General features: G+C 42.6%; 1 protein-coding gene across 2 annotated transcripts in view; it reads right to left on the reverse strand.

Moving 5' to 3' along the window:
• MTHFD1 (methylenetetrahydrofolate dehydrogenase, cyclohydrolase and formyltetrahydrofolate synthetase 1) overlaps positions 1 to 15,133 on the reverse strand; it is a 92,408-nt gene that overhangs the window by 16,407 nt on the left and 60,868 nt on the right. For both annotated transcript variants that reach the window (XM_061612365.1, XM_061612366.1), the window contains exons 24-25: positions 9,207 to 9,384; positions 1,800 to 1,907 (exon numbers count right to left, since the gene is read on the reverse strand). In XM_061612365.1, the coding sequence (XP_061468349.1) occupies positions 1,800 to 1,907; positions 9,207 to 9,384 (286 nt within the window). The remainder of the gene's footprint in view (positions 1 to 1,799; positions 1,908 to 9,206; positions 9,385 to 15,133) is intronic.

The following is a 15,133-nucleotide window of genomic DNA, read 5'->3' on the forward strand; positions in this document are numbered from 1 at the left end:
AATCACATCTACATTCATCTCTTTTTCCTTCTAGTTGCTAAAGGAAGCTTTTTAAAAAAAATAGTACCACCAGTGTCTGCTATTGTGAATGGGTTGTACCGTTCCCATGCTGTAAACACATGTAGGCCAAGAATGGGGCTCCTCTGGCCCTCCAGATGTTGCTGGTCTCTATGGTTAAGCTCTTTTCTCACTAACTGCAAACTGTTATCAAGAGCTAAGGAACTCCCTGCAATGAGCCGCGTCTCTACCTGCTGCACACCTGACATCACTTATGACATCAGGTGTGGGGCAGATGGACATGGTTTAAGGCAGTGGTCATCAGCTGGTGGGTCAGGACCCACTACTGCGCCGCAGCCTGATCTAACGTGGTTCACAACAGCAGCACTACCACCACACAAATAGATGACAAAAAATGGGCCCCCAAATACATGCTAGGGGTAAAGGTGGGCTGTGGGTCTGAAGGCTGAAGACTGCTGGTCTAGGGAAAACGGACTCACAGGTCAAACTGGGACCTGGGCTGGGCCAAATCTGAATCTGTATTGTAATGGTTTTTAAGATGTTTTAAAATATGTGTTTAGTGTCCTATCACTGTTGTTTGCTGCCCTGGACTCCCTTTGGGCAGAATATAAACGTAATACTAAACACATGTTGGCCTGTAGGCTGGAGGTTCCACACTCCGGTGAGCTCAGTGAGGTGCAGCAGTATAGTGGATTGAGGAGCAAAATGGGTACAAGCTCCTCTTTGGGAGCCCACACATTTGTGTTGTCTTGAAAGCCAAGGTTTGGATTAGCATGTTGTGCGAAACAGGCCAATGCATTTGTGGGAAACACAATATATAAATCAACTGACAATGGTAATGGGAACAAAGTTTGTTGCATTTATCCTTTGCTTCATAACACAAGTTCTCCAGACAAGAAGTTCCACTGTGTTAGGCTGCAAACCTAATTCTACTTAGCTGGGAGTAATCCAATGGGATTTACTTTTGAGTAAACACATGTAGGATTGCTCTGTTAGTTTGGCTCCAACCCTAAGTCTTCACATGTGTAATATTTGCTACAAAAGAGTAACACTGCTACCCCAAAGGGAAAGTAAGTGGCCACTAATGCTGCCATTTGCAGCTCAATAACCATTAATACTTAATACGAGAAACCAATATGCAAATTGGGCTTTTTTAAATAGCAACACCACACCAGTTTAATTCCAGCAATTTAGAAGTGATGTTTCAACTGAGATCTTTAACTGGAACTATGAATGCTGTAACTTTAGGTTCTGAAGCTGTAATGAGAATGCAGCAGAAAGTGAAATTTCCAAATGTATTTTAAATGGGAATGTATGGAATTAAGCGGAAGTAACTTTGCATACCACTGGCTCAGAGAATTTTAACAAGGAATACTTTTGCATGGCAAACCTTATCCTTAAAATATAGAAACACGTGCACAAATTACAAAAGGTTAACATTCTGAACTAAGGTAGCCCAAATTTAGTGTTCAAGAAAAGTGCAATAGCATCTCTCTGAAAAAAAGATGAACATTAAGTTTATAAGCTCAAGAAATGCAAGTAGGAACAAGCCCTAATTATCAGCATTACATCAGAGGCAGATAAAGCAAGAATTAAGTACAAGCAGAACAGCAAGGTGAAGAAGTATGTTTTTCCCAAAGAAGCGTTTCCTACAAGTTTCTTCTCGTAAGAATGAATTAAGATGGACTTGGTAACGGTTGGCCAACACAGGCAAAGTGTGTAGGCAAAATCAGAACTTGTATTAAAGGATCCCAGTCTTGCAAGGATATTTGCAAGCATACCTGCTTGGTGTACAAAATAATTTTCTGTTCTGCTTCTGGCAGCAGTTCAATGTCCTCTGCCCCGTAGATAGTCTGTGCAATAATTCTTATCTTATCTAGAACTGGCAGCTAGAAAAATGGGGAAGAAACAAAGAAAAAGTCAGGCACAGCTTCCAATCCCTTACCTACCTACCATCAAGGCTTTCCAAATCAAGAAGGAATGTATCATGGCAACCTGACAGCAACAAGAACACAGTAGGGAATTTTGAAGGTTTGCATCAAGGGTGAGGAACCTCAGATCCCGGGGACAAATATGGCCCTACAGGCCTCTCTGTCTGACCCTTGGGACTCTTCCCAAGCCATGCCCCTTTCCCCAGACCCCACCTCTCACTGGCTTGGCTTTGCACCCTCCTCGGATGTTTTCCCTGGCTGAAATGTGTCCTTGAACTCTGATAATGCTTCTTACTTGTCTGGGTGGCGGACAGAGAGGGATGTGCAAGTGCATGTAGAAACTAGCTTAAGGTACAAAGGTCAAAATGTTATGCATTGCTCCACCCACTTTTGTCTCTGGCCCCACCCACCACTGGCATGCGGCCCCCAGAAGGAATGCGGCCGGCCCTTGGGCTGAACAAGATTCTCACAGATCGTTCACATGTTATGTGCAGTTTATCTAGTCAGATGCACTGGCACAAAGCACAAATGGGAAACTGCTTTAGGAGTTCGGACTCCACTGGGAAAAAATTAGTTTTGAAGCTGGCATGTGAGAGCAGTGGGTGTTCCCCTCCCCCAAAGCAAAGATATAATATTAGAACAGAAACAAAGCACAGATGTGCCTAATATCAGTACATTAGAGCTTCTCTTTTAAAGACTGTGAAGCAGGTAGGTGCTGAATCCCATTGCATATTCACTACACTCACATTTGCAGAGGTTTGAGCTTTAATGACTGCTCAAGGGACTATGTGGTCACTCCTGAGCATGGGACACTGCCAGTTATTGGTGGAGACTGCTGGATTCAGCACCTTGGACAGCTTCTGGAAAGGTCAGCCTAAAACCCAGAGTGGATTCCCTGCCCTACTGACATTGGAGCCTCCAGTCTCCACAGACACCTACTGAGCCCTAGTAGTACTTTTCCACAGCTGCACACAGAGCAAGGATGGAAGTGTGCACAGTGGAGTCCTTCAGCTTCCTTTCTTCCTTTTAAACATCTTGGACAAGACAGAAGAGCCCTGGCTCAGTAGAAGAATGCAGGCTTTGTATGCAGAAGGTTCCAGGTTCAATCCCCAGCGTCTCTAGTTACAGGTCAGATGGCTCTCTGCCTGAAACCTTGGGGACCTGTTGTCAGTCACTGTAGACAACACTGGGCTAAAACCAGGGGTGATGAATGTTTTTAGCCCTCTGGGCAACCTTCTGAGGACCATATGTAGTGGTGGCGGGGCCAGAGGGGAAAGTGGGCAGAAAAATGCATATAAATGTTTATTATCATCATCATCATCATCATCATCATCTGTCTGTCTATACATACCCTGCCTTTCGGCCAAAGGCCCTCAAGGCAGCTTACAAAAGACAAATGTTAGTTGATACACACAGCCTCTCCTCTATCCAGGCAAGCCGGAGTCAATAACAGAGTGTTACGGACCAGGCCCCAAATTGGCTTTTTATATTCTTTGTATTTCCTGCATTTCTCACGCAAGGGCCTGCAATTTCGATTATGCTTAATGGAGCAAAGAGCAGTCACTCCCCCTCCCATGTAATTTGTTGTGAATCTTTCTTAGATTCAGCTGACGGTTTACCAAGTGCAAACGAGTACATATAGATAACATTTCTTGAAAGGACACCAGCACGTCTGCCTGAGTGGATGGAACTCCTTAAAAGGCAGCTGTCTGTTGTGAATCTTAAGGATTCTGAACAGTAGATTGAGGATCCCTCTACATATCTGAAAAGCAATTGAGACACCAGACTGAGAAACTAGATTGAGTCACCAGATTCACTAGAATGCACACCCTCCTGATAAGAAAACATATAAAAAGCCACACCACTTGCGGTACCATATCAGTCTCTTTGGAGACATTGTCAAAGAGCTGCAGGTGTTGTGTATTCCATCCATGTCTCAAAGGTAATATTACATGACTGTGTATTGTTAAACTTTGGAACTCTGGCTCTGTAGCAAGATTTTGAGTCTGGACTCCGTCCATTGAAAAGGTCGTAACCAAATAGGTTTTGTATCTTTAGGATTCTACACTTTGATATATATTGAATGTATGCAGCAATATACCTTACTCTGATTTTGTATTCTTACTTTCTGATTTTAATATAATGGCTAAAGCCATCTAGAGTGCATTTAATAAGAGTAGTAAGACACAAATAAATACAACATTAGAAGAATATTCCACTGTCTGACTTCCCATTTATTTTCCTGATACCTCCCAAGAATTCTTGGGTGGGTTCTCTAACCATTAAACCCACTTATTCAGACATCTGCTGTTGGAGGTTCTGTGAACACAACGCCTGACATACAGGCACACCCTGCTTAATGTCGCTTCACTTAACGTAGCCTCGCTATAACGTACATGCTCCATATGCCTGTATTTCTCCAGAAATGCAGCGCAGCAGCAGAGGCTTTAGAGCGCGGGGTGGAAATAGACGCGATCGCGCCACCGCAAATCAGCTGGGAGGCGCAATCGCAATCAGCTGAGAGGCACGGCAGCGCAGCAGCAGAGGCTTTAGCACGGGGCTTTCAGGCTCCGCATGAAGGAGAGGTAAATAAAGTTTTAAAAGTTAGTCCTTCACTTTAAGGACATTTTCAGTTTACGTACTCGCTCTGGTCCCATTGAGTACGTTAATGCGAGGTATTACTGTATAAGGAATCTGGATTGTTGTTGTTAAGTGCCTTCAAGTCAATTACGACTTATGGCGACCATATGAATCAATGATCGCAAGAGCATCTGTCATGATGGATACGGGTAAAGGGGAAGAAAGTAAGAACCCTCGATCCTGTGGATTCACTAGAAAGGGGCCCGTTCTTGCAGGTTTCAAGAGGTGAAGGACACATCTCAGCTAGGCAAAAGCACTCAAGGAGAGTGAAAAGCAGGGCCGGTAAGGGACATGGGATGGGGAGAGTCTAGCAGCGGTCAGTGCAGTGGCACAGGTGGAGCAGCATTGCTTATCTGTCTTCTGGACACTGAGCATTGATGCTGGTTCCTGAGAGGGGAGGAGTGAGGCGCAATGCAGACATGGCAGCAGAGCCAACCGGAAGCTTCAGCCGCCATGCCCACACTGCATCTCACCCTCTCAGGAATCAGCAGCAACGCTCGGGATTTGGGAAACAGGTGAACAGCATCGCCACCACCTGCACAAGTCCCAAAGGCCACATAGAGAGGCCCAGGTGGGTTTATTTGGGCCCTGGCCTTGAGGCTTCCCACCCTTAGGATAAATAAGCCGATGTTCTGATTTAGTAGAAGGCAGGCTCGTACGGCGATGTCTGGAGATGACACAGAAATGTTAAATACAAAAGTTTGGCAGTGGTATTTTGTATCCTCTCCCAAATAATTAAGCTTCTTTGCTAGCCGGCTTCTGCAACCAATTAAGAAAACCATTTTCAGTAACAGTCACCTAGTGACCTGTTTTAATTTCTGTGGGGCATTTATTGGATTATCGTTGTCATAAACCACTTTGATTTTTTTTTTTAATAAAACTGTGGTACACATTTATATATATATATATATATAAAACAATAAATGAATGAATGCCTCAAATAAATGAACGCAGAAGAGCAGCTGCAGTCCCGGAAAAGTTGAAGGGTACAAGATGAAAAAAGCACTAATCTAGATAAATTCAATACAATGCAAGGGCAGGGGGAAAACAGCAGAAGGAAACTGAGTGACACAAGAGCACTGTGATCCCTAACCAGCTTCAGTATTCCTTTTAAGTAATCCATCATCTAGTCATAGTTTTTAAAAACTGCATTATTTCTCAGTGCTTTGAACATACCAATCAGATCCCGGATATTTGGAACAAAAGAGTCCACGTTTTCCTGAGGACATTAGAAAGCAATTTGATTATGTTGCTGACTCAAGCGCAAGGAAGCTTGAATTAGATTTAGCCTGAGGGTGTATTTGTACCTGGCTCAGCTAGCAGTGAAAATAAAGCCTGGCAGAATATCTGTATATCCCAGAAGTGATCATTTTGAGTGCCTATCCCACTGACCCTTTTCAGCATGCCCAATTACTACATTCAATATCCAAAGTTCCTTTTCAAGCCTACTACAATCCTATGGATACCTCCATCCAGAGCAGGTGTGAGGAACCTGTGTCTCTCCAGATGTTGTTGAACTACAACTCCCATCAGCCCCAGCCAGCATGGCCAAATGACGAGGGCTGATGGGGAGTTGTAGTTCAGCAACATCTGCAGGGCCAAAGGTTCCCCACACCTGTTCCAGAGAGTAAAGAAAATATAAGCAAACATTCTATTAAAAAAAGCACAGCAAAAACAAAACCGGCTAATTCACATGCTAAACAGTCTAGCCAAATAATAAGATCTTTATCTGGTGCAAAAAAAGATGCCAGAATCGGTGCCAGGAGTGCCTGACTGGAAAGGGCTTTCCATGTGCAAGGGAACAGAAGGCCCCTTTTCACTATCCACCTAACTTTAGTCTAGGGGTTGCCAACATGATGCCCACAGGCACACATATGCCCACAGAGCCCTTCCCTGGTGCAGACTCCTGTTCCCCTACTGCTCCTCATGCTGAAATTTGGCTCGAAAGAAATATTCCATTGAAGCCAATAGAACAGACTGCAATGTGTGCTTGGCTACATGGTCCCTATGACAGTTTCTCCAGTTGGGCTCCTTCTGGGAGGAAAGGTAGAATATAAATTTAATACATAAAAACAGTAATACCTCAGTTAATGAATCCTCCAGGAACAAAGCTCTTTTTAAGGAAGACCTTTTTTAAAAGATGAAACTGACCAGCTTTGCTTTGCTATGCATAAATTTTCAAGCCTGTGCCTTTGCTTTAAGGCGAAACTGACCAGTAAGGTGAAACTGACCAGACTGTTTCTTTGCTTTGGTATCAATAAATAGATAAGCTTGTGCCTTTGCTTAGCTAGAGTGAAACTGATAAGCCTGTGTGTTTGCTTTGAAGTAAAGAGATCTCTTGCTTTCTCCCAGGGCTGGGGAGAGAAGGATCCAAAATGATTCAGAGGAGGAGGGGAGGGGGGGAGAAGTGGGTGGGTGCTGTGTAGGCACTCTTTAAAGCCCCTGTTGAAGCTGCCCCCACTATCCAAGAGAAGGTGTAGGAACCTATCCCTTTCTTTCCATGTTATTCCTACCTCTGGTACCAACGATTCTGTTAAAGAACTAAAGTCCAGGAACACATCTACTTTGTTAACTGAAGTATTCCTGTAAATCAGTGTTTCCCAAAGTGCGGTACGCGTACCCCTGGTGGTACGCGAAAGGGTTTCAAGGGGTATGCGGCCTAATGTGTTTTTTTGTACTTTATCATTGGGTTTTAGTGGCAAAAAACGTGTGCGTGTGTTCTTTTAAGGGAAAATACAGTTCTTGTGATTTCTCCAGTTTCTCACACAATCATGTGAGGGAAGATCAATATAATAACAGTGGTTTATCCCGATGTTATTCAACGCGTAGTCTCTTTCGCTCTCAATGCATTCTTTGTCTTTTCATGCACCCCTCCAGTTTCTCATAAGACTCGGACTCCCTTGCAATGACTTTGGCCACCAAAAAACGCTTCTACAGACAGATGGCGCCACAAAGATATTTATGCGTATGCTCGACTACAAAAATGTTCACACCGGGAAGCAGGGTTTTTCCCTCTATCTTCAGCCCTGCAGCGGCCATCTCGCCAGCCACTTCCCTCTTGGGGAATCTCCCGCTCTTCCTCTGCAGAGCGTTTTTTCCCCCCATTGTGCCTGGCCTGCCCACTCATCAGCTGTGAATTTTTGACGGGAGTTTGAATCCCCTGCCTGCTCTTGGGCTGCGTGCCTGAGTGGCTTCCCAGGCAGGATGGGGGAAAAACCGCTCTGCAGCTAAAGAGCAGGAGATTCAAACCTCCAGCCCAGGCAAGCGCTGCCTCTGTAAACCCGCTGCATGCTGCATGGTTTTCGGCTGGAGTTTCCAGTTTTGGGGGGCCCCCTCCGGGTCTCCAGCTAACTTACCTTAATCTCCGGACTCTCAGCTTCAATTTAAAAAACAACTAAGTTTCTAGGTCGTCTGGTTCCCGAGATAACCACCAAAACAACAGCCCCCCCCCCGCGACTGTTTAATCTGTTTTTTAACCGATCTGTATAGCAGCTTTTAGCCAAAGCTTGGAAAAGTTATTTTAAACTACAGCTCCCATCAGCCCCAGCCAGCATGGCCACTGGACTGGGCTGATGGGAGTTATAGTTCAAAAAAAATAACTTTTCCAAGCTCTGGCCTCTAATCCCGCCCTTTCAGGATTGTAGCCAATAAGGGGACCCAGGCAGTGCTGAGGCTTCATTACGACATCAAAATGGTGGTTTTGAAGTCTTTGGTTTGAGTAAGTAAGAATATAGTAATCTAAAGATTGTAGCAAATTATTGTTGAAAAGTAGTGTATTATATTAATATAAAGATTTATTCTTTTTGATTTTATTAAGCCTCTTTATAATGGATCGCTGGCTAAAAAAGGGAAGTTTGAAACGTAAAAATGAAAATTACGAAGAAAATGCGAGCCCTACTGAAAACTATAATAAAAAATGTAGTGATGTACCTCCATCAGATGACATTAGTAAACAATGTGAACCACAATTCATATAAAATTATAGGAATTACGAATGTGTTATAATACCTTATCCCTCTCCCAATTATTTTTGTGAAAGTTGGGTACGCCGGTAAAATCAATGTCTCAAAAGGGGTACGCGCATGTTGAAAGTTTGGGAAACACTGCAGTGTAAATAAATAAAAGTGCCCATCCGCCCTAAAAGATTGGCAACCCCAATTGGATTGATGCTGCTGGTGGTAAGGGGATCAGCAGTTTTCCTATCCACCGTACCTCCATCTTTTCTTGATACGTTTAAAAATGAAATTTAATTTTAATTTAGTTTTTCTTAAATAAAAAGGAAGAGGAGGAGGGAAGGGCCATAGTTCAGTAGAAGAGCACCTGCTTTGCATGCAGAAGGCTGCCGTTTCAATCCTTGGCATCTCCAGGTAGGGCTGGGAGAGACCCCTGTTTGAAAACCTGGAGGGCTGCAGCCTGTCAGCATAGACAACACTGAGCTAGATGTTCCAAGATCTGACCTGGCATAAAGCAGCTTCCTTTATCCCTGTGTGTTTCATCCATGCTCCAGAATTGTTTCTAACCTAGCCAAAGAGCTCCCTTCTCAATATATATAGCACTACAGCACAAACAAATCCCAACAGAGGCAGGAGTCACACAGGCTTCAGTGGGAATCCTCACCTCCACATTGTACAGAAGCTTGAAGTTGCTCGGGGCCTGCGATGCTCTCTGCACAGCTGCTGCCAATGCCACAGCTCCTTTCCCTCCTTCAGCCCAGTGGGTGCATTTCACGGCATCAAAAGCGCCTGCTTCCTTAGCCAACCGGGAGACCAGCTGTAGCTCTGCCTCAGTATCAGATCTGCAAAGATATACATTGGAAGGGAAAGTGGTGGATTTTCCTTGGGCCAAGGCATCCTAACAAACAGGAACAAAATCCGTTGCCTCTTCCTGCAGAAACCTCCCCCTCCCCCAGGTTAGTCCGTATCTTCATGGTATATCCTGCTGAGAATTCTTTCAGTGGAGGAGGATGTCTTTCAGCAAAAGCAAGGACTTGACAGTGGTTGCCCCAGAAGTATGGAACAATCTAATGGAGAAACTCCAAAGCACATCTTTTGGGGATGGCCTTTTGATTTTAGCGGTTGATAGCAATTAATATATTTATTTTGATATAGACTTTGTAACCGTGGTTATTTTTACTTTGGACGTTCCTGAAAAACAAGGGTTCCGTTTTTTTTTTAAAAAAACTATATATTTATCTTTTACTTTTAATTTTTCACAATAGTTTACCTTTGTTTTTATTGTATTTTTAAAGTTTTTATTCTATGGGTTTTTTTTAACATGTTGCAGATCACTTTGATGTTTTTAATGAAATAACGGTATACAAATATTTTGATAAATAAATAAATATCTTTTTTATTAACTAAGTTGCTTTGAGTGCACAGATTTGTACAGAAAAGCAACCAACACAATAAATAAATAATAAACAAACAAACAAATAAACAAACACTGTAGGGGCCTCAGCATGCACTTTGATTCCTCAGTGAACTGTTCCCTGCAACAAACAAATTTGCAGTGGGTTCTCTTAGCAATTCAGCTTCCTTTGGAGAGCCTTTTTCCATGTGCTTTTTGACTTATCCAAGATTGCAACCCAACACCTGTCATACCCGGCTGTGGAGGGTCTGGATTGAGCAGAGGCATCCCTTTGCTTGTGTCTCCCAGCTGAAGCACCCTCCCACCAACCTCCAAAAGGGCAGGCACCCCTGTTGGGGGAAGACCTCAGCAAAGACCCCAAAACAGGACATTCCAAGGGAGGGGTTGGGGCTGATCCAGCCCTGGATCCCAAGCTGTCACTAGCCAGCATCAGGACCAATGTGGACCTGATCACTGTGCCAGACATAGCTGGCACAGGGATGAGGCCCATTTGTCCTCTCCCCAACCCACCTTCCACTGCAGCCACTTTGTAAAGCTCCACCGGTGGGGAATGTAGGGGTTAGGATTGCACTCCAGATCACCTATTTGAGATTTTGTTAGTGTAATTTAATACCCGATTTATTTTCCATCTATGATGGGAAGATTGGCTATTACCAGTCATGCTCAGTTCACAAATGCACTCAGCTCTAAAAAGCCTCCCTTGTATTTCTCAAACCTGTATGCTTTGCATATAGAAAGGATAATATTCACTAAAAGGCAAAACCCATTGTGTTTTAAGAAAGTACCTATAGCCAACATATATTTCTATCAAACTTTAAAAAGCAGGGAAATTGGGCAGCTATAGTGAATGCACCAGGGGAGCAGGAGACCTGACCTCCTCTCTGAGATATTGTACTGCCCTACAAATTGGTCAAAATGCAAACACCATTTGGGTTGGTCTTTCACAGTCCAATCCACTTCCTGTGTAGCTTGGAAGAATTTGGTAACAATATGGTGAGTGGTGGCAACACCTGCAATCAGGACTGCATCTCCAAAGATGGAGAATTACTTTTTTGGGGGTTGGTGTTCTTCTTTCTTTGCTTCTTTCCTGTGTTACTATTGTTTCTACAGAGAAACTAACCTAAAAAATTACATTTCTCGTTTTAGTCATCCTAGATATCTGTGTCAAATTTATTTTTATTAATTTTAAAGCCTTTTTATTGCTCAATGTCATATGATGGTGAAGACAGCCTTTTGTGTTTCAAACTGGAGGTTATATTTTATTTCTATTTTGGGTGCATTAACAGTTGAATCTGAAACTGCAGTTTGATGTAAAATTAAACTGATTACAATATGTTGCTACTAAAGCAATGAATCTAGCTGTTGAAAAACCAAACTTGTTTGGCCCAAGATGAAAGTGTTCAAGCTGCTATGCTTAAACCACTCCACTTAAGGAAGGGTGGGCATGGTCAATTAAAAACATAGAGCACATCTAGAAATTTGCTAGAATATATTTCACCTCCCACTCCTCATGTCCAGTGGAGACTGTTCTGCAGAATAGTCAGTGCCATTATTCCAAAATTGGTTTTGGAGCTTTTTTTTAGTGTAAATTACGCAAAGCGTTGCTGTACTTCACATATTCACAGAAACAGAAAGTACAGAAAATAATTTACTATAGGAAACTTCACTAAAATTGCAAAGTAAATAAAACATATTTAAAGTGACCATCTGAACTGTATCAATTGTCTTAATATTGTTGCTTCCTCCCTGAGAAAACAAGATCAGCACAGCAATGTCTTGTTTCTTTTATTTGGGCTGATTACAGGTGTTGCCACCACTCACCATATGTTCGGAGGCACGTTACCAAATTCTTCCAAGTTACATAGGAAGTCCCTTGGACTGTGAAAGACCAACCCACATTGTGTTTGCATTTTTACAAATCTGTAGGGCAGTACAGTATCTCAGAGAGGTCAGGTCTCTTGCTCCCCTGGTATATTCACTATCGCTGCCCAGTTTCCCTGCTTTTTAAAGTTTGATAGAAATATCTGTTGGCGAGAGGTATGTTCTTAAACCGCAAGGGGTTTTTTTTGCCTATTAGTGAATTTCTTTGCTTTTTAATCCAGGAGGTAAGAAATGGGATCCTATGCAAGTTTGCTGAGAATGGACTGATCATTTGCAGGCTTATTAAGTTCAATGTGATTTACTCTCCTGTAATCATTCCTAGGATGGGTGAAACCGACCATGGGGGGAAGAGGAGGGAGGGGGAGGAAGAGCAGAGGGGTGGAGGGGGGGTGCAAGCAGGCAAGTAGGGGAGAGGAGAGAGTGGAGTGGGCAGGGGAGGAGGAAGAAGAAAGGGGGAGGAGAGGAAGAAAGGGGGAGGAGGAGAGGAAGGGTAAAGGCAGTTCTGATCATTTGCATGCTTATTGTGTTCAATGGGTTTTCCTCCCCTGCAATCATGCTTAGGACAGGTGAAACTGACTATGGGGGAGGAGGAGGAGGGGAGAGGAGGAAAGGAGAGGTGAGGGGGAAGTAAAGGGGAGGGGATAGGCAGGAGGGAAGGAATAGGAAATGGAGGGGATAGGAGGGAGGAGGAGGGTAAGGAAGGTTTGATCATTTGTATGCTTATTGAGTTCACTGGGATTTACTCCTGTGGAATCATGCTTAGGATAGGTGAAACTGACCTTGGGAGGGGCAGGGAGAGGGAAGGGGAGGGAGGAGATTGGGTTGGTGGGCACTGGGTAGAGGGAAAGCCCCTTTCCTTTCCAAAAGGAAAACATTGTTAACAGTATTATTATGTATCAGGGTTTTCCCCACCTTTTTATTCTACAGTGGACACATGTACTCTCCCACCCAAATTTAAACCAAAGCTGTCCCTGACCACATCCACACCAGATATTTATTCCACTTCAATCATGGCTTTAAAGTGGAAAAAAATATTTGTCGTGGATGTGGCCCCCCGATTAGCCAAACCAAGCACCGGTTAGTCTGGCTTTTAGAATTCTGACAGTTGGTTCTTACTGAGCATGCTTGCACTATCATAGACTCCAATGTTAAAATTTTAAATTAATTAAAAATTAATTAAAAATCAGCTATGCAATTTTTCAACTTTTAAACTACAGAAGATGAAGGTCAGAGTATGGGGCAAGGATTACAGGTACTATATGAAAATGGATGGCTTTTAATTTCAACAAATTATGAGACAGAAAAAAGTCCAACAGGGGTCTGGATTTTTTTTTCTGTTGTTTTTGACTTTGAACTCTAGATTCTCTCTCAGTGTTTTGTGTATCACCATGAAAACTTGGGAGGGTTGTTAAGCAAGCATTTCTGAACTCAGGACTATAAATTTTGTAAGATTTTGTTTTGAACTGAGCTTGTGGGAAGCAGCAGATGTGAAAAATCCATGCTGACTGTAGTATACGGTCACTCTTGTGGCTGTATAATATCACTTATCCATTACTACGAATTAGAGGATCTGTCAATTCTGGTTCTCTCAGTTTCTCATTTTTCCATTCTGAAATTCAGTTCTCCAGCAATATGTGATTCTTTAAAAAAATTCTCATGAAAATTCTTCAACAATTTGTGCAAATTTATCATAATAAACACATTTTTGTAAGCTGTTCTGACAAATGTACACATTTTTGCAAGCAATTTCTTCTAACATAATGCATGTTTGTTAACATTATTGGGTTGGAGAACTGAAATGGCAGAATTCGGGTATGTGTACATTTCTAAGGATGGCTTATTGTTTCAGAAGTGCAAATTTGATATATTTGACTTTAAATGCGAACTAAATCAAATTTCTCCCCCATCCCTAGGCACTTTTTTATGACTAAAAAGAAAGAGCATAATATACAAGAATGGATGGCATACAACATTGACCTGGTGCAGAAATAATGTTTTCCAGATATCTCTAACCATGGGTAACACTCTAGAAGAGCACCATGGGCCTACTACTCTCTCTTTGTCCCACTACAGCATTAAATATGATTTAGCACAGAGGTCAGTGCAAAGCATGGTTACCTTTATCCATAGCTTTGGAAGTTCTGAAACCATGATTAACTAGTGTTACCCATTTTTAGCTTTTTCAGTTCAGGCTTAAAACCTCATTATGGTTAACATCAAAAAAGGGAAGAGAATCTGCATCTGTGTTAGAATTGCTTAATATATATTTTTAATAATGTTTTTAACCCTTAAAAATTTTTTTAAAATGTTTTTAACACAGTTTTGTTTTAATGTATTTTAAGATTTGCTTTTATGATGTTTTAAAGCACTTTGTTTGCTGCCCTGGGCTCCTGCTGGGAGGAAGGGAGGGATACAAATTAAATAATAAATAAATAAATAATTTGTGCAGGTATGGAGGAAGTATGCAATCCCATGGGGCACTCCTGATTTCTTAACCATGGTTAACAGATTGGTAAGCACTTTGTTGGGTAAGGGATTGTATGGCTACTTTTAACCAACGATGATATAAATCGCAGAGGGAGATTTAATGCTGACACTATTAATGCTCAGTGAAAACCATTAAGCACTTCATCTTCTTGACATCGCACCATCACCTCCCTCAATTCAGCTGGCAAGCATGAAAAAGAACTGCCTGATTAACCAAGGCATTCTCTTTTATTCAAGGTTGAAAGCTAGATGAGAACAAGGAGCTGTCACAGCACTTTCATCACACGTAAATGGTGCAGTTCAGGGCATCACTATGTAGCTGCATATTACATTTAACAAAAACACAGACAGGAAGACTCACAGATGGCATGGCAGGAGAGGTGGGGAGGACAGGTTTTATCTACGCTCACAAACAGCATGTCATGTGGATGGCTTGCATGCTTCAAGCGGCTACCCACTCTCAGCTCCTTGCATATGTGAACTGGGCTTCTGTTGGTTTATAGATTTCTGCAGGGTACTTCAGCTCTGTTGTTTCTCTGCAAGCCATCATCATGGACTGTGCAAGGTTCAGCTGCTCAGCACAACTCACCTCAGTGGGCCTTGCTGCCTGGTGACACCAGGAGAGGCCAAGAACGAGGGCCTCAGTAAATCTGAATCCATGTCATTTCTAATTATATGAACAAATCGTTTTGAATGTGGTTGCATCATGCTGTTTTTTCTTGAAAAATGGAAACGGACTGCCTTCAAGTCGATCCCGACTTATGGCGACCCTATGAATAGGTTTTTCATGGTAAGCGGTATTCAGAGGG

The sequence above is a fragment of the Rhineura floridana genome, chromosome 2, assembly GCF_030035675.1.
Source record: "Rhineura floridana isolate rRhiFlo1 chromosome 2, rRhiFlo1.hap2, whole genome shotgun sequence".
Lineage (NCBI taxonomy): Eukaryota > Metazoa > Chordata > Lepidosauria > Squamata > Rhineuridae > Rhineura > Rhineura floridana.